Source organism: Oncorhynchus masou, chromosome 3 (assembly GCF_036934945.1).
Source record: "Oncorhynchus masou masou isolate Uvic2021 chromosome 3, UVic_Omas_1.1, whole genome shotgun sequence".
Classification (NCBI taxonomy): domain Eukaryota; kingdom Metazoa; phylum Chordata; class Actinopteri; order Salmoniformes; family Salmonidae; genus Oncorhynchus; species Oncorhynchus masou.
Genome location: NC_088214.1, coordinates 27,616,887 through 27,637,686, shown reverse-complemented (window position 1 = coordinate 27,637,686; position 20,800 = coordinate 27,616,887). Strand labels below are relative to the sequence as shown.

At 42.2% G+C, this 20,800-nt stretch overlaps 1 protein-coding gene and 1 long non-coding RNA gene across 6 annotated transcripts; both read right to left on the bottom strand.

Moving 5' to 3' along the window:
* Positions 1-9,553: 9,553 nt before the first annotated feature.
* On the bottom strand, positions 9,554-15,335 carry LOC135513859 (uncharacterized). Of its 3 annotated transcripts, XR_010451600.1 has the most exons (3): positions 15,116-15,335; positions 11,043-14,991; positions 9,554-10,972 (listed from the first exon to the last, which is right to left on the bottom strand). XR_010451600.1 is itself a non-coding variant. In XM_064936839.1 (2 exons), exon 2 carries the CDS (start codon positions 14,078-14,080, stop codon positions 11,732-11,734), a length of 2,349 nt encoding a protein of 782 aa, XP_064792911.1. In that variant the 5' UTR covers positions 14,081-15,011; positions 15,116-15,335; the 3' UTR covers positions 9,554-11,731. The 3 variants fall into 3 exon arrangements, 2 of the variants coding, with proteins under 2 accessions (XP_064792911.1, XP_064792902.1); XM_064936839.1 differs by having other exon boundaries at positions 9,554-15,011; XM_064936830.1 differs by having other exon boundaries at positions 9,554-14,991.
* A 1,406-nt stretch (positions 15,336-16,741) lies between these two features.
* LOC135513889 (uncharacterized) lies at positions 16,742-20,697 on the bottom strand. Of its 3 annotated transcripts, XR_010451608.1 has the most exons (5): positions 20,610-20,697; positions 18,580-20,377; positions 17,839-17,948; positions 17,122-17,218; positions 16,742-16,913 (listed from the first exon to the last, which is right to left on the bottom strand). It is a non-coding gene; the product is annotated as an uncharacterized LOC135513889 (long non-coding RNA). The 3 variants fall into 3 exon arrangements; XR_010451602.1 differs by lacking the exon at positions 17,122-17,218; XR_010451609.1 differs by lacking the exon at positions 17,122-17,218 and having other exon boundaries at positions 20,235-20,377.
* Between the last annotated feature and the right edge of the window lie 103 nt (positions 20,698-20,800).

The following is a 20,800-nucleotide window of genomic DNA, read 5'->3' as shown; positions in this document are numbered from 1 at the left end:
CAGACAGACACATTTTCAGACAGACAGACAGACACATTTTCAGAAAGACAGACAGACACATTTTCAGACAGACAGACACATACATTTTCAGACAGACAGACACATTTTCAGACAGACAGACATTTTCAGACAGACAGACAGACACATTTTCAGACAGACAGACAGACATTTTCAGACAGACAGACAGACATTTTCAGACAGACAGACAGACACATACACAGACATTTTCAGACAGACAGACAGACAGACACATTTTCAGACAGACAGACAGACACATTTTCAGACAGACACATTTTCAGACAGACAGACAGACACATTTTCAGACAGACAGACAAATTTTCAGACAGACAGATTTTCAGACATACACACAGACAAATTTTCAGACAGACACATTTTCAGACAGACATTTTCAGACAGACAGACAGCCACATTTTCAGACAGACAGACAGACAGACAGAGACACATTTTCAGACAGACAGACAGACACATTTTCAGACAAATTGACAGACACATTTTCAGACAGACAGACACATTTTCAGACAGACAGACAGACACATTTTCAGACAAATTGACAGACACATTTTCAGACAGACAGACACATTTTCAGACAGACAGACAGATTTTCAGACAGACAGACAGACACATTTTCAGACAGACAGACATTTTCAGACAGACAGACAGAGACATTTTCAGACAGACAGACAGACAGAGACATTTTCAGACAGACAGACAGACAGAGACATTTTCAGACAGACAGACACATTTTCAGACAGACAGACACATTTTCAGACAGACAGACAGAGACATTTTCAGACAGACAGACATTTTCAGACAGACAGACAGAGACAGATTTTCAGACAGACAGACAGACAGACAGAGACATTTTCAGACAGACAGAGACATTTTCAGACAGACAGACAGACATTCAGACAGACAGACAGAGACATTTTCAGACAGACAGACAGACACATTTTCAGACAGACAGACACACACATTTTCAGACAGACAGAGACAGACAGATTATCAGACAGACACATTTTCAGACAGACAGACAGACAGATTTTCAGACAGACAGACAGACAGATTATCAGACAGACAGATTATCAGACAGAGACATTTTCAGACAGACAGACAGACAGAGACACATTTTCAGACAGACACATTTTCAGACAGACAGACAGACAGAGACACATTTTCAGACAGACAGACAGACAGAGACACATTTTCAGACAGACAGACAGACAGACAGAGACACATTTTCAGACAGACAGACAGACAGACACACACATTTTCAGACAGACAGAGACAGACAGATTATCAGACAGACACATTTTCAGACAGACAGACAGACAGATTTTCAGACAGACAGACAGACAGATTATCAGACAGACAGATTATCAGACAGACACATTTTCAGACAGACAGACAGACACATTTTCAGACAGACAGACAGACAGATTATCAGACAGACAGAGACACATTTTCAGACAGACAGACAGAGACACATTTTCAGACAGACAGACAGACAGAGACACATTTTCAGACAGACAGACAGACAGACAGAGACACATTTTCAGACAGACAGACAGACAGACACACACATTTTCAGACAGACAGAGACAGACAGATTATCAGACAGACACATTTTCAGACAGACAGACAGACAGATTTTCAGACAGACAGACAGACAGATTATCAGACAGACAGATTATCAGACAGACACATTTTCAGACAGACAGACAGACACATTTTCAGACAGACAGACAGACAGATTATCAGACAGACAGAGACACATTTTCAGACAGACAGACAGAGACACATTTTCAGACAGACAGACACATTTTCAGACAGACAGACACATTTTCAGACAGACATTTTCAGACAGACAGACATACAGAGACACATTTTCAGACAGACAGACAGACAGACAGACAGACAGACAGACAGACAGACAGACACATTTTCAGACAGACAGACAATTAATATATATTCTAATTTCTGTAATTTTACTATAATACAAGGCAAATTAAGTGCATTTTAATACTCACATTTTAATAAATCAGAATTTGGAGGGTTTTGCAAAGAGAAATACTGTAGGTGTCCCCATTGCCCAGCATAGCCACCAGGGGTCAGACAAGTGTCAAATGGTTTTGTTCAAACTGCCATTCTGATATTCAAGCCAGAAAAGTCCAGAAATATAATATATAATCTAGTTGATTTATTTTGTGAGCTCATGAAGTCATGCTAGTGCCATGCGCAACTTCATCAAAAGAACCAAAACACTATCAGTGAGAGTTACATTTCAAAACAGCTGTCATTCACAACATTTTACTGCAGGCAAAATACTAATATTAGGCCTGCTGGAATATAAAGTAGATGTGGGTTTGCCATCACACCAGGAAAAGCCTAGTTATGATTATACTATACAAGACAACACAACAAGTATTCAAGAAGTATACTGTGGATATTGAGATATATTAGACTATGTGGAGAGACTGGGATGCTTCATAGACCACGTCCTCCTGTCTCCCCTCGGAGACCCCTAGACCATCTGCCATCGTTCTCTAACTGAGTCTAGCAGTCATTGCTATTTTCTGTTCCGCTGCTTGTTTTCACAGCCTCCTCAGAGAATAAACACCTGTTAAGACAAACAATGATGGGAGTGGTCTCTACTTGTTTTTAGCGGTTCACGTCTCTCACTCTTTTATTATGCCTTCCTTCCCTCCATCCTGAGAAAAGTGACTGAGGAGAGGACTAACTTTACTGGGGCTCAAGGGAGGGTCCAAACAAAATATTGAGCTCATGCATTCCCCTAATGTCTATTGGCAACTATGTCTATGGGCGACTAGTTAGCGTTGTATTCTCAAACATATCTTGAAGGGAAGACAAAATCATGTCGGAAGTTTTAAAACCGAGCTACATCACTTCAGTCCCAGAAGACTAGACTACCCCTCTTCAAAATCTGCTATCTATCATTAGCCAGGCACTGCTACACATGATGAAGCTGTACAGGCACTTTCTCAGACTTTACCCCTATGACTAATTGAGCAATAGACACCATAGGAATCTGATAGGAGTAGGTTGTAATCTGCAGTGGGTTTCAGCCATGTGTCCAGGCTCTACTCTGTTGACATGAATAATTGAATGGTTATGAAGGCTCTGATCTCGTTTTCAAACAGAATTCAGAATGCTCTGTGAAAGACTTCTTATTTGAGCTAGGTAGACTAAAGACATATTAGTGATAATACTTTGGAGAATAGGGAGATTCGGAAGGATGAGATAGGCCCTCTGATAACTGATAAACTCTTTCCCAGATATGTTGGAGAAGGTCGTCAGTGAGGAATGAACTGAGCTTTAAAAAACAACAACTTTTATAACCCTAACAGTAGGTGGGGATGCTATGCCTCTGCTTAGAACTATAAGTATAAATACAAGAAATCTAAAATAACTTATATCCAGCTCAGGGCTCCAGCTATGCATTTGGTTCGCTAACCTTCTAGCTAAATGTCAAGATAAAGCTTCTTGGTTACAATAGACATAATTGTTTTTTTTGTTTTGGTGAAATAGTGCCCCTTGTTTTTTCCGGTAATGCCGTATTCCCTGGTATGGTACAGAAATGGTATGAAAATCTGATACCGCCCAACCCTAACTAACAGTATGAATATTTGTCATTCTAGAGTACAAGGTTGCTTTTATTTCTGCTATAGTCTCTGCTCTTTTTGTTGGGAGAGAGATTTGATTTAGAATTTATTATCACTTTTAGTCCTCATTTGGACTAATCTTCCAAGAGTCCTTAAACATTAAAATACAATTTATAATACGATCTCATTTTCACATATAACACACTGTTACAAACATACATAATACACTGACATATTGACCAGATAAATACTCGAACATTCTGAAAATATAGTGATTCCTTCATCGACCCAAGTTCCGCACAACCTTTCAATTTATTATATTTAAAATGGTTCTACAGTATTGTATGAATTTATATATTGAAATGTTTCTGGTTTTCTCAGATAAATTATACAATGTCTTTATTGCTCTAAATTGAAATGTTATTTTGCCTATTTCTCTTTTCTGTCTGGATAACACAGATGACGGACACTATATTCCTAGTATTTTCTGAATGTCTGTCTCTTACCAACTGATTACTGTTGTGAATAGAGTTTGGCTGTTTTAAATGGTGTACATTGTGAAATAAAATAAGCATCTTTTTTTTTTCAATTATCTTGTTGATTGATGACCAACCAAGAGCATTGAGCATGGCTCCAACAGAATAACCATATATCCACCTTTAAACAATCCTTGCTGCTTTGTTCTGTTCAATCCACAGCCTCCTAATTCCACTTGCTGATGCATTTCCCCAGACCACAGAACAGTAGTTTACCTGACTCCCAATTAGTGCTTGGGTTGTTTGCCTAAGAATCTTTCCTGGTAAATATTTAGCTATCTTTCTGATCATGCATTCCTTGGTTTTATTCGTGTTCAAAACAAGTTTGTTCAGGCAAACCCACTCCCTGATATTTCCCAGATCTACTTGTAGAGCTTGCTGAACCTGTTGAATTAATTGTCTTGCTGTATAAAAATTGTAGCATTATCTGGAAATATAGTAGGTTGAGTTTCAGATAAGGCATAAGCAAGGTCGTTGGTATATATTGAGTAAAGAATTGTCCCAAGGCAGCTGCCCTGCAGTATTCCACAGTTAAAAGCATGAGGGGAAGAAAACAACCCATTGATATAGGTGGACTGTTTCCTGACAGTTAGATATTACTGTACCCAATTCCATGCTGCCTCCTTAAAAACATAATGCGATAATTCTGTCAAAAGTATTTCATGATCCACTAAATCAAATGCTGCACTAAAATCTAAAAATAGTACACCCACAAACCTGCCATTATTCATAGCATTAAGCCACTGGTCAGTCATGTCAACCAATGCAGTGGTAGTGGAACTTGTTTTGCGATAAGCATGCTGATTGGCTGTAATCAGATCATTCTTTTCCATGTACTCCCATATTTGTCTACTCACAATACCCTCCAATATCTTACTGAGTGAAGGGAGTAGACTATTGGCAGGAGTAATGGGTTCTTTGCTGTCTTTTGGAATAGGACACAGTTTAGCATGCTTCCATACATTTGTAAATGTCCCCTTTTCCAGTTACCAATTAAATATATATTTCAGTGGAGCTGCAATCTGGGGAGCAGCATAGCGAAGTAAAAAATTGTCCATAAGATCATAACCTGTAGATTTACCATCAGGTAATGACTTCAATAGGTTTAACACCTCTACTGACACCATTTGTAGACTAAAAGAGCAGGTGTTTTTGCTCATGATATGATCATCAATCCATCGGACAGTTGCTTGTTTGGGAGAATGGGTGTTTACATTATCGCTCAGTAAATTCATTTTCTTTGTAAAAAAAAAAATAATCTGCAAAATGATTGGCAATGTCAGCTGGTTTTGTTATTGTTCTCCTGTCAACCTCCACACTAGATGGACATGATGAGATAGATGTTCCAAGTAGGCCTTTAACTGTATTCCATACCTTCCTACAATCATTTTTTTTTTACAATCAATCAAATATTTTTTGTAAAATAATGTTTTTTTCTTACGATTTAATTTAACTGCATAATTACGTAGTATTCTATAATTCTGTTAATCAATTTCTAGTTTAGATTTGGCTGCTAAGACTCTTGCCATATTATTTGAGAAAATGCCTCAGCCAGTTAATCATCAATCCATGGAGATAGACGAGCCCCAACAGTACTCTTTCTTACTGGGGCATGATGGTCCATTACCTCAGTGAGCAAATCAATAAAACATTCTGTAGCGTGATTTAAATCATCCTCTAGATAACTCAGCTCCCAGGGTACAGCGGCCAAATCATTTTGAAAGAGCTCATGATTAAATGTTTTAAAACTTCTCTTGACCATAGTTATGGTCACAATATTATGGTCTGTCCAGCCCACTGGCATTGATCTGGCTTTTAAGCATTGCAATAGTATATTACAGAATATCAGATCAATGCATGTGTCTGAACGATGACCCAACTTAGTTGATGATCTAGTAGTATAATGAATCATTTGTTTCAAACCACAGCTCTCGGAATATATCATTAATATTTGAATTATTATGATCCTTCCAATGTATATTAAAATCACCCAATATAAATACATCTCTGTTACTATTTGTGGCCTGGTGTAACACAGTGCATAAGTCATCCAGATAGGACACCTTAGAGCTCGGAGGTCTATACACACATCCTACCAATTTGGCTGCCTGGTGAGGCAGATGTACTTGAGCCCATAGTGCCTCTATTTGACATACATTAAGGTCATCCCTCCTCTTAAAGGGTATATGATTCAGTACTACACCCCTACCATTCCCATCCCTTCTCAGTAGACTATATCCATGATTCCCATCCCTTCTCAGTAGACTATATCCATGATTCCCGTCCCTTCTCAGTAGACTATATCCATGATTCCCATCCCTTCTCAGTAGACTATATCCATGATTCCCGTCCCCTCTCAGTAGACTATATCCATGATTCCCGTCCCCTCTCAGTAGACTATATCCATGATTCCCATCCCTTCTCAGTAGACTATATCCATGATTCCCGTCCCTTCTCAGTAGACTATATCCATGATTCCTGTCCCTTCTCAGTAGACTATATCCATGATTCCCGTCCCCTCTCAGTAGACTATATCCATGATTCCCGTCCCTTCTCAGTAGACTATATCCATGATTCCCGTCCTTTTTCAGTAGACTATATCCATGATTCCCGTCCCCTCTCAGTAGACTATATCCATGATTCCCGTCCCCTCTCAGTAGACTATATCCATGATTCCCGTCCCCTCTCAGTAGACTATATCCATGGATGTTCATTTTCCCATCAATTACAGATGCATCCAAATGCGTTTCGGTCAAAGACAAAATATGAATATTATTTATGTTGACCAAGTTAAAAACCTCATGTATTTTTTTAGGAAGGCCACATACATTAACCTGAGCTATATGCAGCCCTTTCCTTGTCAAGTGGAGATCAATAGAGCATGTATTCATTATAGTTGAAGTCGTAATGATACACTATAACACACAAACTCAGATTTAAATAATGGATTAAAATAGCCAGGGAGTTACTCTAGAGTCCTGATACAGTTGCCTGTTGATATAAAGTTTATCCATCACCAAGGAGACTCGTTGATTCCGGGAACGCTTTTCCTTCATGATGGGATATGCGTGGGGAAGTGATCATTCATTCCAAAATCTGTGTTTCTGAGTTTTCTGCCCCAGCTCTTCACCATTTCCTTACAATGTTCAAAACAAGCAATAGCCCGTGGCCTTTTCCCAGAGGCCTTACTCATTCTATGGACTCTGGAGACAGTGACATTACGCACGACATCTGTGGGCAATTTTTTGTTGAGTTGACATAAAGTCTCAGACAGTGTCCTCACAGCTTTTGCTGTTGTCTTTCTCTGGCATCCCTGAAAATATTAGTTTCCCCATATTGATCGACACTGTACATCAAGCAATGTTTCTTTAAGTTGTTTGTTCTCCCTTTGAACCACCTCCACCTTGCAATGAATAGAGTCTACAGCACCTCTCAGCGCCGTGTCCTCTTTCCTTCGATCATCAATCTGACGTTGGCTGAATTCTAGACTGTCACATAATGCATTGAGGTTCTCTCGTAACATATCCAAGATATCAAGTTTGGCAAGCCTTTTATTGATGGATTTCAACAAGTCAACATCCGTAAACCACTCCCCACTCACGCCCTCTTGCTTGTGGATGGTTTTATGCCATCGTTGATACCGCTTGGCCAACTTGGCTGTGGTTTGTTGATTGGGTTTGTTGTCCTTAACAGTGTTTGAATCCTCCGAAACCAGCGACAATTTTTCTTTGAGTGCATAAGTATTTCTCGTCAATGAATCGTTCAAGCTCTTCAATGGATTCTCAATCATCCAGCGTGTTTACAGGACGAGTAAAACAACGGATGTATCTTTCTGGATCTGCACAGGCCGTCGGTAGATACACCCCCCCCCCCCCCCAAAAAAAAATGTTTACGATTGTGTACTCACTAGGACTGTTATATTGAAATGTTCCTGCAAACAATTAACCAATGGAGAGAAGAGCCAAATCGAGCACAGCTCCCGGGGAGGAGAAACTGACAGGTGGGCAGATGCACTCGGAACAGAAACCGTGACACCTGTTTCAGCTGCAAGGGAGAGAGAGTAAAGGAAAGGAGAGACTCGAGAGTCATGAAAGAGTTGCTCTGCTGGGAGACAGGGAGAGAGCCTGATGCTGTCATGTCATGTGACACAGGGTGAGGTGTGCTTCACTGGCGCCAGCACTTCTCCCTACAGACAGGAAGCGGAGTGCCCTGTCTGCCAGCCAGCAAATCCATGCACCCACTACACCATCATCTCAACCTCCCTGCCTCTCTTTCCCTCTGCTTCTCTGAAAACAACATGATGTTAGACTTCAAGAGCAGCCAAACTGTAGCTTTTACCTTGGACATAACAGCCATTTGTTTCTCAACTGGAAAGAAAGATAACATTCAGTCACCTTGAGGCAAATCCTTTTCTTTTCAGAATAAAGTGCATTCCTGAATCACATTTGATAACACTCCATTTGGGCTGCACGAATAGAAGTGGTTGGGAGACTACAATAGTTGTTCTCAAACTAGAGAAATATTAACACGTTAACAACAATAATAACGTAAAGTCGTTCCAAAATACCACTTTTAGATTGAAGTTAGTTAAAGTAATGACTCGGGACATCGGGTTTGATACGAAAGTTTCTTTTAGTAAGAATACTGGTTCACGTTACATTTAACAACAATTGTTTTGGTACAGAGCAATGCAGGTAAGATGCTGTCGGAAAGTCAGCTACAATCACTAAACACCTGCCCATAATTGGCGCGTTATCACTCATTCCTCTCGCAAGTCATTCTTGGACTTGCAGTCAAAAAGCGTAATTCAACACAACCCAATACAATTACATATGCAAATAAATCTAAAGAAATATCTTGAGATACAGTTCAAAGAATAAACTTAAACATTAACACATTAAAGTTACAACATCCTCCCCCGATGAACAATTGTGTTCGTCTAGATCTCTAGGCAGTATATCAACTGAATCGGTCTCCTCAACAAAGTCCCTGAAGCAGTACGAACTGAACATGATCTAACTAAGCCATCTCGGCCTGGAAACAGTTCCTCAATCTTTCCTAGTTTCCAGGTTTGTCTGGGTAGGTTATCTTCTCCAATGAGTAAACGTCACCCGCCTTCAGTGGGGTGGGCTGTGGTGTGTCACAGCGGTGTGCTGACTTTAGATCCAGCAAGTAGTCTCTTCGCCAACTGTTCCAGAAACTGGTCACAAGTCTCTGCCTGTACTTCCATCTGCGTGTCATTTCCCCCTTGTTTAACATTGGGTGCTGTGTGTCAGCTGGAAATGGCCTTGGAGGCAAAGAGGTTAGTCTTTTACACACCAGGAAGTGTGCTGGGGTCAGGGGTTGTGGTTCATCCACCTCATTGTGCACGAATTTAAGATAGCTTCAACCTCTGTCAGGACTGTGCACATCTCTTCAAAATTAAGTGAAGCTCTCCCAAGAACCTTTCGCAGGCATGTTTTTACTGACCTGACGAGTCTTTCCCAGAATCCGCCCCACCAGGCTGCTCGCTCTGCGATGAACCTCCAGGTGATGCCCCTTTCTGAGAAGAACGCCAAGAGTTGGGGCTCTTCGATTGCCTTTCACAGCTCTTTCAAGTCCTGATCAGCTCTCGAACGTTTTTGCATTGTCTGAGTAGATTACCTTGCATAATCCTCTCCTTGAGATGAATCTTTTTAGAGCTAACAGGAATGTCTCTGTTGGCTGATCTGAGACCAGTTCCAAATGCACTGCTCTGGTTACAGCACAAGTGAACAGTGCAATGTATGACTTCTTCACAGAACCATTTTCTTTCACATAGAGCGGTCCTGCAAAATCCATACCTGTGACTTCGAATGGTGGGGATTCAGTTATTCTGTGTTTTGGTAAAGGCGCAGTGACCTGCTGTCCGGCCCTTGCCTTGAACCTCTTGCACACTATACATCTTGCCACTGTGCTCTTGACTAGCTGCCTAGCACTCAAGATCCAGTATCGCTCTCTGATTTGTACTAGTGTCTCTTGCTCCAGAATGCATCACCTTCTCATGGTGGTACTGTATCAGCATTTCTGAGTATCTGGACTTATTGGGCAGAACCCATGGGTGCTGCTCTCTGAATGTGAAGTTGGACTGTTGCAGCCTTCCTCCTACACTGAGCAGTTCGTGTTCGTCCAGGAAAGGTTTCAGTTCTCTGATTTTACAGTCATTGTTTAGGCTTTTTCCTGCCTTCAGTAGTTTGATCTCCTGTCCGAAACTTTGTTGTTGTTTTACCTTAATCCAGTACTTTTCTGCATCGAACAGTTCGTCAGCAGTCAGTTCACCTTGCATCTTTATGGTTGTACGAGCATTGGCTATGAATCTCTTTATCCAGGCGGTGACTCTGAACACTCTTTTCAGTGTGCTGTACCTTTCAAGCTCCAACACAGGTTCAGTGCTGTCTGTGCTGTTTGCTGCGAGTTGTACAGTAACCTGGCAACTGGACTTGAGTTCTATATTCACCTCTTCCGGAACCTTGTTATCATCAGTCTCTTCGGACTGATTGGGTGATGTCAGAATTCTGGGTCCATTTCACCATAGCTCGCTCTGTGTCAAGTTTCGAACAGTTTGTCCTCTTGTAGGTAGGTCAGCTGGATTAGTTTTCCCTTCAATATGTGACCATGACTCTGGATTGGTCAAGGACTGGATCTCCGTCACTCTGTTCGCAAGAAACTGTTTCCATTTCTGAGCTGAGCTGCAAATCCAATGCAGCACAATCATCGAGTCTGTCCACATTTTGATCTGTTTTTCTTCCATTGTCAGTGTGGTCATCAAGTTGTTTGCTAGTCTCGCTCCAATCACAGCTCCCATGAGCTCCAGGAGTGGCAGCGTCATTTTCTTAAGTGGGGCTACCCTGGACTTGGATGCGACTAGACTTGTTTCAGTGTCTTGTGACTCACCTTGCAAGTAAGCTACTGCACAGTAAGCCCTTTCACTTGCATCACAGAACACGTGTAGTTTCAGGGTGTGGTTATTCTGTGGCCGCATGTCTGTTCTGTACCACTTTGGTATGGTGAGCTGGTGTAACTGGGGTAGTTCTGAACACCACTGTTGCCATTCTCGTGTCAGATCAGATGGTAATTCTTCATCCCAGCTGAGTTCCTTCTCCCACATTTCCTGGAACATGCACTTGATCCTGAAGGTGAAGGGAGTTAATAAACCAAGAGGGTCGAAGATATGTGCAGACGACTGCAGACACTTCTCTTTGTGTTTTCCTTTTGCCTCAGAATGCTCAGTAACGGCCTGAGGTCAAACACAAAGTCATCCGTTTCCGGCCTCCATACGAAACCTAAAACCTTCAGCACTAATCCTTGTGTTTGTAACGTCAACGGGTGGTCAGTTGTCGTACTCTCCTCCCATTTTGTTTTCAATTCAGGAGAATTGGTCATCCATTTGCAGAGGTCCATGCCTGCAATCGACAGCATTCGCTTTGCAGTTGTTGTCACAAGGTAAGCCTCTTCAACATTGCGTGAACTTACTGAGAGAGTCACTCTACGTAGATGACTTCATTGCATCTCTACAACTTCTGGTTGTTCTGTTTCTTATTGTTTCAGGTGCTTCCTGATTGTAGCTGCCAGCAAAAATGGACTTGGGGAAGCTCCAAAAACCACTCTTTTCATCCTCAGCACATGCAGCTCCTCTTCATTTTCTCCCCTTGGTGGGCCAGTGAGCCATAGAAATCTCACGGCGTCTCTGTCTCTCTCTGCTAGGGATATCTGCAGGAAAGCTTTCTTGATGTCTGCCATGAATGCGATCTCATGTAGTCTGAACTTTATCAGAATGCTGAGCAGATCCGGATTCAGGTTCGGTCCTGTGAGTAGACAGTCATTGAGAGATGGACAGCCATCTTCATGGGACGAGGCATCAAACACCACTCTCAGTTTTGTCGTCACCTTATCTTCTCGGAGTACTGCATGGTGAGATAAGTAGTATTTTACTCTGTCTGCACTTGATGCGTTGTCCTTGGGCACGTCCGCTGCCATATATTGTTGTAAGTAGTCTTCTACTACTTCATTGGATCTGCTGTACAACGTCACATCCTTCTTCAGTCTTTTCTTCAGACCTTCAAACCGTTTCTTGGAGATTCTATAGTTGTCTTGGAGTTCTGGCATTTCTCGTTTCCATGGCAACTCCACATGGTATCGCCCATCTTTGAAGGTGGTTGTTTCCTCAAACCTTTGTAGAGCCTCGTTTTCCTCTGAGTTCTGTGTTTTCTCGCTTAGAATACCCAGAGACTCAACCTCCCAGAATGCGTGCAGTTGCTTGGAGACTAGTGTGTCTTCATCAAGTGGGATGAACATGCAGGTTGCCTCGGCGACACTTGACATGGACACGGGTCCCTGCACCGACCATCCAAAGGTGCTCTCTAAAGCAACTAGCGTCTCCGTCAGTCGCTCCACTCTGCCTGATACTATCTGCCAGTAGTAATCTGCTCCTATCAGGACAGAGAGTTCAGGATCATTGTCATCTCCTGGAAAGTCTGCGAGCTGCAGTCCCCTTTTACTGAGCTCATGCTGAATCCGTTCACCAGGAACCTTCATCACAGCTGTGCACACTTGTGGGGTTTCAATTGCCTCTATCTCTATTCTCTGCTGTTTGTCCCAGACATTCTCCAAGATGACTTTCACTGTGTTGCGTTGGGACGTTGCTGGGGCAGAGGAGCCAAACATGTGAAGAGTGAGTGCCTCTTGTCTGATTACTGGTAGCTTCAAGCCCTTCACAAGGTTTTCATGTATGAAGCTTCTCTGACTGCCTCCATCTAGTAAGCAACGAGCTATCTTCCTGCCCGATGGGCCTTCTATCCATGCCTTTGCCGTTTGTAGCAACACAGTGTTCTGTCCATCTGGTTTCATCTTCACTGAATGGGGAATAACTGAGGAAACAACAGCATCTACAGAAACAGTAGGGGGTTGCACCTCACTCCCCTTACTGGTACACACCGCAATGTGATGTCTGCTTCCACATGTTGCACATGACACATCTTTGACTTTACAGAATTGTGCTATGTGTCTCTGTCCTAAACATACAAAGCATCTTCCCATGTTCTTTAGTTTCGCTTTGCGTGTAGCAATATTGGAGTCAGGGCAGTTTTCTGATTTGTGGTCTGCACTGTCACAAAATAGACACGTTTGTTGTTCCTTCTGGCTGGCTGTATGCAGTGCTGCAGCAGAGGGCATGTTGGGTCTTTTTGTTTTCATTTCATTGAAGAAGCATGACTTGTTCCATGGTTTGCTCTCTTTCTGTTGGTTGTATGATCTTGTCATTTGTAGCGCTCTCTCCCTGCTCTGAACCTCTTTCTGTAGGAAACTGATAATCTCAGACACTTTCCATTCATCATCTTCTCCCCTCTGACGACTATAGTCAAGAGCTATGTCCTCTGGAATCATCTGTAGTAAGATTGGGCATAGTAGACTTCCATAGGTTTCTGACACTACACCCAGTGATTCCAAGCTCCTAATCTGAATTTCACATTCATCATATAGCTGCCTCAATGCATTTAGATCAGAGGATTTCTTCACAGGTGTGAGATTCAGCAGCTTTGACATATGAGCACTAATCACAAGGTCTTTCCTTCCAAATCTGCTCTTGAGTAGCGTGATTGCATTATCATAGTTACTGTCTGTTAACATCAGTCCTGCTACTGCCTTTGCAGCTGGTCCAGTGAGATATGTTTTCAGATAGATAAACGTCTCTTTTTTACACAGTGAATCATTGTTGTGAATAGCAGTCTCATACTGGCTCCAAAACTCCTGCCACATACTGACATCTCCATAGAATTTCTCAATAATCAACTTCGGTAGCCTTACTGAGTTAGCGTCACTCACCCGGGCTGGTAGTGGATTGACGTCCTGTTTCTTCGTTATCACTCTTTGTGCACAGCTCTTCAGCATGATAATGCGTTCTTTGTAATCCTCCGTGCATGCAATCTCTGCCTCGAATCCGTCCAATGGCGTTACTGTTCAATTCCACGACCAAACAAACTGTCCTCCTTCTCTGATGACAATTCCAACAATGTACTCAAGTGATCGGTATCCGGATTTGACTGGGATATTTCCATGTCAATCTGATCCAAAATCCGCGTTGTTGCGCCTCAAATGGTACCCCGCTTTCGTCTCGTTCTTTCTGCTTCATGCCGATGTTCCTCCTCAGCCATTTCAGCCACTTCTTCATCGCAGCTCATATCCCGGGTTTCGGCACCAAATTTTAGATTAACTAACTTCAAAGTAATGACTCGGGACGTCGGGTTTGATACGAAAGCTTCTTTTAGTAAGAATACTGGTTCACGTTACATTTAACAACAATTGTTTTGGTACAGAGCAATGCAGGTAAGATGCTGTCGGAAAGTCAGCTACAATCACTAAACACCTGCCCATAATTGGCGCGTTATCACTCATTCCTCTCGCAAGGCATTCTGGGACTTTCAGTCAAAAAGCGTAATTCAACATAACCCAATACAATTACATATGCAAATAAATCTAAAGAAATATCTTTAGATACAGTTCCAAGAATAAACTTAAACATGAACTCAAACACATTAAAGTTACAACAACCACTAACCCTTTCTGCTTGAGCTTGTATGAAGAAATCGGTTGTGTTTCCTGAAGTGTGTGTGTGTGTGTGTTCTGTTTGCTCTGTGACTCAACTTGTTCCAATTTGATGCCCTCATCGAACCAGGAGAAGAGCCGGTAGCGCTGGGCCCAGTACTTAGCCAGCTCAGGCTCCACTGCAATCTCAGCTGGCATCACTCCACATTTCTCTGTTTTCTTGGTATTATTGTTCTTCTTTTTCTTCCCAGTAGCCTCTGGAAATAGGTAGTGACTTCTACAATCAAACAAGAAATACACTAACGTAGATCTGACATGAATTGTTTATGAAGAAACCCCGGGTTAGAAAAAGGTCTAAACCGGCTGTTGACACAAACTCACCTGTGTTATTGTGTTCAGGTGCTCCGGGAACTAAGTAGTCTGGTATGTCCAGTGAGTACACCTCTCTTCTGAATTGAATCTCATCATCCTCTTCATCTTCATCTTCTATTCTGGTGAAGAGGTTCTGATGAGAGGGTTGCTCAGTACTATCCAACTCCAGAGGGGTATTCCTCTCTCAACTTTCTGGAGGAACCTCTGAACCTGAAGACAGATCAGGACATGTGATCTGAAAGTACAAGACACAAGCATGAGCAATAAACACTACATCAACAGAGAAGCATGACAAGTTTGACAACAAAATAATACTTTACAATAGGCTTAATCCGTGCTGAAGTCATTTCTACTGGGCCTGCTGGATGATGGAGCCATTTGTGGCAGACAGTAAAAACAGCCCAGAAGATCAATTCAGTGAGCTCATACAGAGAGATGAGTGGAAAGACACTGCATTTAAGACCTCCCACAGTGTGACAATACTTTATAATGTCTCAACTCAGTGCCAACTCAGTAGAAACACACGGATATCTACTTCAATGGTGGGGGAACCTATAACTGTAGGTAAAGAGAGTCATTAAGTTTCTCCTTGTTTGAAGTGCTGTTTGTGCACACTCAAGTACTTTGGCAAGTTTCAATTTCTTTGGGATAAAACAAATCCAGCAGTCAGCAAACAGAGAAAAGCAGCATTTCCTAGCTTCTCTATTATGGTTTGAATAAGCATCTGAGTTTATAGCAACCAACTGAACCCTCTGAAAGTCAGCCAGTGATGTGAACTTCCTACATCAGCCGTCCAAAGGTAGTCTTACCAATGAAATGTGACTGACTCAAATACGCGGATGATACATGACCTTTAAACAGCACGGCTACCCTTGAACCAGTGCAGTGTGCCGGCGCATTGTAAATAAATTCAGTCGGACGAAAACAGTGGCTGCACGTTTAAAGAGATGCAGTGTGTCAGAGGGTGTCAGAGGAGGGCAGCACCGACAGGGAGGGGTTGGGGGGATAGGAGGGGCTCCTGTGGAGTCTTGGCTGCTCTCCCATTCTCTCCTCTGCCAGCGGACACTGAGTGAACACTGAGGCTGAGGCTACAGGCAGCTGAGTTCGACATGATGCGGACCTCTCTGACAAAGCTTCCCCCGGTGTCAACCACATCCTCCTCCTCACCAAACTCATCCACTTGCTTAGTCAGAAGCTGCTATGAACTGTGGGTGTGTGCTATAACTACCCAGCTACCACCCGGTTACTCAACCCTGCGGCCCTATATACATGGAATCACTGGTCACTTTAATGTTTACATACTGCTTTACTCATTTCATATGTATATACTGTATTCTATTCTACTGTATTTTAGTCAATGCCATTCCGACATTGCTCGTCCTAATATTAATATATTTCTTAACTGCGTTATTTTACTTCTGATTTGTGAGCATTGTTGTGAATTGTTAAATACTGCTGCAGTGTTGGAGCTAGGAACACAAGCATTTTGCTACACCCGCAATAACATCTGCTAAATATGTGTATGTGACCAATAAAATTTGATTTGATTTGATTAAAAGGGAGGGTGACTATTGGTATTGCTATCAAAAATAATTTCAGAATAATTGGTCAAATGTTTACAAGGCTTACTTTTGAAAGGTCTTGCTCAGCTTGGGCTCTGTGGCATCTCCCTCTTCAGTAGAGAAGGTGTGATTGTTGATGTGGCAGGATGCTCTCCTAACGCCATGTAGCTTCCTATTCCTCCTAGCCTTCCCACCCTGGTGGTGACTGGGGCTTAAACATCAGCACACTCTCAAACCTAATACACCTAAACGTGAAAAGAGATTGATTATGTGAGATTGTCCTCTTAGAATATCATACAGATAACTGGTCTCTGTTCGAAATGGCACCCTATTCCCTACATACTGTAAAAGTGCACTACTTTTTGACCAGGCTGGTCAAAGGTTGTGCACTATATAGAGAATAGGGTTCCATTTGGGATGTAGCCCAAGTCTCATGTAGTAATGCTCACGTACATGGGGTCGTGGCTGCACTTTAATCACAGTTTATCCCAGGATTCCTCTACAGACATCTGAGGGTTCTCCTCCACATACAGTTCATGACTGTGTCAATCTATAGATCAGTAGACATCATTAGCCTAACAAACAATCACAATGGTTGAACAAGGCTACATCCCAAATGGCACCCTATTCCCTATATAATGTACTACTTTTGACCAGAGCCCTATGGGGTGCCATTTGGGGGGCATGCAGAACAATTTTGTTAAATCTCACAAATAATTGTGTAGGCTTAATCATATATCAGTCACCAATACCAGCCTTTGGGTTGGAATGGACCATGTGATTCTTACTGATTTACATCTATACAGATTCTACAGAATCTATTTACAGAATCCTTGGTTAACTGAAACACGATGGAGTGTTTATCATTGGACATAAACATCTCCTTAGATCAAACTGAAATTGAAAAAGACAGTAGATAAACACTTTCATTCCTTCACCCAGACTGACCCTTTTACATTCAATGCATCATAGTCAACATTTCAAACCTTTACAGCTTGAACCATAGTCCAATTCAAACCCATAGGAAAAAATATGTCAGTCACTGTCAGCATATGGCAGCCAATTGAAGCAGTGATATTCAGTAATACTGTATTGGTTGAGCAATAGAGGACAATACTGAAAAATGCAGCAAGGTATGAATATATGGATAAATGATGTCATGTAGCTTACCTCCACTTTACTTTTGCAATTCGTCTATGTGGCTTTTCATCACCTTCACTATTAGATGCTCTTCTCCCACTTGATCCATTGTTATTTTTCTGGGAACACCCATCCTGTGTCTGGAGGGAAGAAACGTGTACATTCATTTATCCCTTCAACATTACATTCTACATTCGTGTTTTCTGATCAAAAGGATGAAACAGGGAAAAGGAAGTTGGCATGTGGTTTAAAACATTGCTACAAAGCCAGATAAAACAGATATGCTATGCCATATAAATGAGGGCAGTGTCGTGTTGTATGGGATCAGTCACGGACAGGATGGAAAATCCCAGAGGAGAGGGAGACGTTAAGTCAGGCAGTGGTGCGCGCCACTGTTCTCTATGACAAGAAGAGCCATTAAAAATGCATGGGCCTGTGTCACATGGTCCTTTCATTTAAAAGAAACACATGTTTTGATAGTATGATGCATTAAATACTCTGACAGAATCAATGCACAGTTTGGATAAAGCCCAGAATTACAAGGACTAAAATACGTTTTTAAAAACGAGGTCTGTTGGACATAAAGTCATTTTGAGTAGAACATTGGGCTGCCTGGCTACTCTAATGACATTGTTAGGTTCTTGATATAATCATTTGGGAGATAGAAATCATTGCCATGTCAATATAGTTTCAGTCTCCTCAACGATACAGAATAGTTGACTAAACTGAGAAACAGAAAAGGCATGTATATAGGTTGGTGGGGGGAATCACCTCTTGACTCAGTGGGCTTGGTGTTTGAGGAGGCAGCTCTTTTGCGATTACCACCATCACAAGGTTTCTCATCATTTCCACTGTCATGGTCTGCTTGCTGTTGGCCCTAATCACACTGGTCAGCTACCACTGACAAAAGTCTGCACAATCAGATCGATCACTTCACGAGTGCCCGCCTGACTTCACTTCAGCCTTCCTCCAAACTCTGACTCCCCTGGGTCTCGACAGGGAGTCGGCTCTCCATCGGCGCTGCTTGACTAGTCAATGACTAGGCAGGGTAGCCTAGTGGTTAGAGCGTTGGACTAGTAACCGGAAGGTTGTGAGTTCAAACCCCCGAGCCGACAAGGTACAAATCTGTCGTTCTGCCCCTGAACAGGCAGTTAACCCACTGTTCCCAGGCCGTCATTGAAAAATAAGAATGTGTTCTTAACTGACGTACCTGGTTAAATAAAGGTAAAAATTAACTTGTAAGTCGCTCTGGATAAGAGCGTCTGCTAAATGACTTAAATGTAATGTAAAAATGACTATTGCCAATGCTTAGATAAATGTGTCTATTTCAAAACAGGATATGAAATCCATGGTATGGAGAAGATTCCCGATGAAGGAGCAGCTCTTATAGTCTATTATCATGGGGCTATTCCCATTGACTATTATTACTTTCTGGCAAAGGTCCTCATTCAAAAGGGACGGATTGTTCACTCAGTCGCTGATTACTTTCTGTTCAAAGTTCCAGGTAAGATCTTCACAGTTCCATTTCCCAGTATCTAAATATAAAAGTGAGATGTTACATTCAGCCCTCTGTAGTTGATCAGTAAAGTGTATAGCCTATAGCTGCCGTAGTCCATTCTTACTACATGAGCCACTTCGACCCTAAAAACAGGACCTTTTATTGTTCTCTGTAGGGTTCAAGCTGCTGTTGGAGGTGTTCAGTGTCATCCACGGGCCCCAGGAGGCGTGTGTGAAGGCCCTAAAAAGTGGCCACCTCCTGGGCATCTCACCTGGAGGCGTGAGGGAAGCCGTCCTCAGTGACGAGACCTATCCACTGCTCTGGGGGAAGAGAAAGGGCTTTGCACAAGTGGCTATCAATTCCAAAGTGGTACATATGGGTTTTTGTCTTCTGTCTTTGTTCTCACAGGATGTGTCTCAAATGGCACCCTATTCCCTATTCTGGGGCGGCAGGGTAGCCTAGTGGTTAGAGCGTTGGGCTAGTAACTGGAAGGTTGCAAGTTCAAATCCCCGAGCTGTCGTTCTGCCCCTGAACAGGCAGTTAACCCACTGTTCCTAGGCCGTCATTGAAAATAAGAATTTGTTCTTAACTGACTTGCCTGGTTAAATAAAGGTAAAATACATATATAGTGCACTAATTTTGGCTGGAAGGGTGGAGGTTCTGCTTTTCCTCCTAGCCCCTCACTGAGATCAAATCAAATGCAACCTTGGTGCTTTCAACAGTGGAATCATTCTTCTCCACCTGGAGTGAAGGTGGATCTTCTTCATCCAGATTCTCAGGAGCTGCTTCCCAGTGGATGGCATTCTTCCTCATCAACTTTCTCCCATCAAGAGAGAGAGCATCGGAGCAACATGATCTTTTTTCTTTCTTTTAGGTGGACTCTATGGTGACGGACAGACATAGGCAATGTTTACTTGCTACTACGTACAGCTCTTTTCTGTGCAGAGGAACTTATGAACTCCACAGGCAGTCCCATGCTTGCCTTAAGTTGGGCTTCTTAATCGATCGGTCCATCCTCCTCTTTAGCCTCTTCATCTTCTGACAGCTCTTCTCCATGCTCATCCTCTGCCTCTGAGAGTGCAACAATAGGCAGAGTTACAGACAAAATCTTCAGTTTTCAAAGCTTGTGAAAAAGTAATCAAAATGCATGTCAATGTCAATCATTAAAAGGTGTGAGGTATGTCCAATGATCTATACCAATTTACGATCCCTAGACACCGGGAGAAATAGAAGATAGTGAAGTGAAAACAGTGCAACACAGTTGACATTGAGTGTTGTACTTGTTGTGAGCTAACTTACTTACTGTACAAAAGCTCTTGAGCACAATCAGTGTATTGTCCCATGATCATCTCCAGCCAAGCTCATTTGGCAAAAAATAATGTCGACAACCACATTCGATCTTCCATTATCAATCATCATGTGGTTCACACTTGCTATCTGATCAGATCCAGACATAAAATATACAAGCTAGCTAACATAAAGCCTATTCTACTG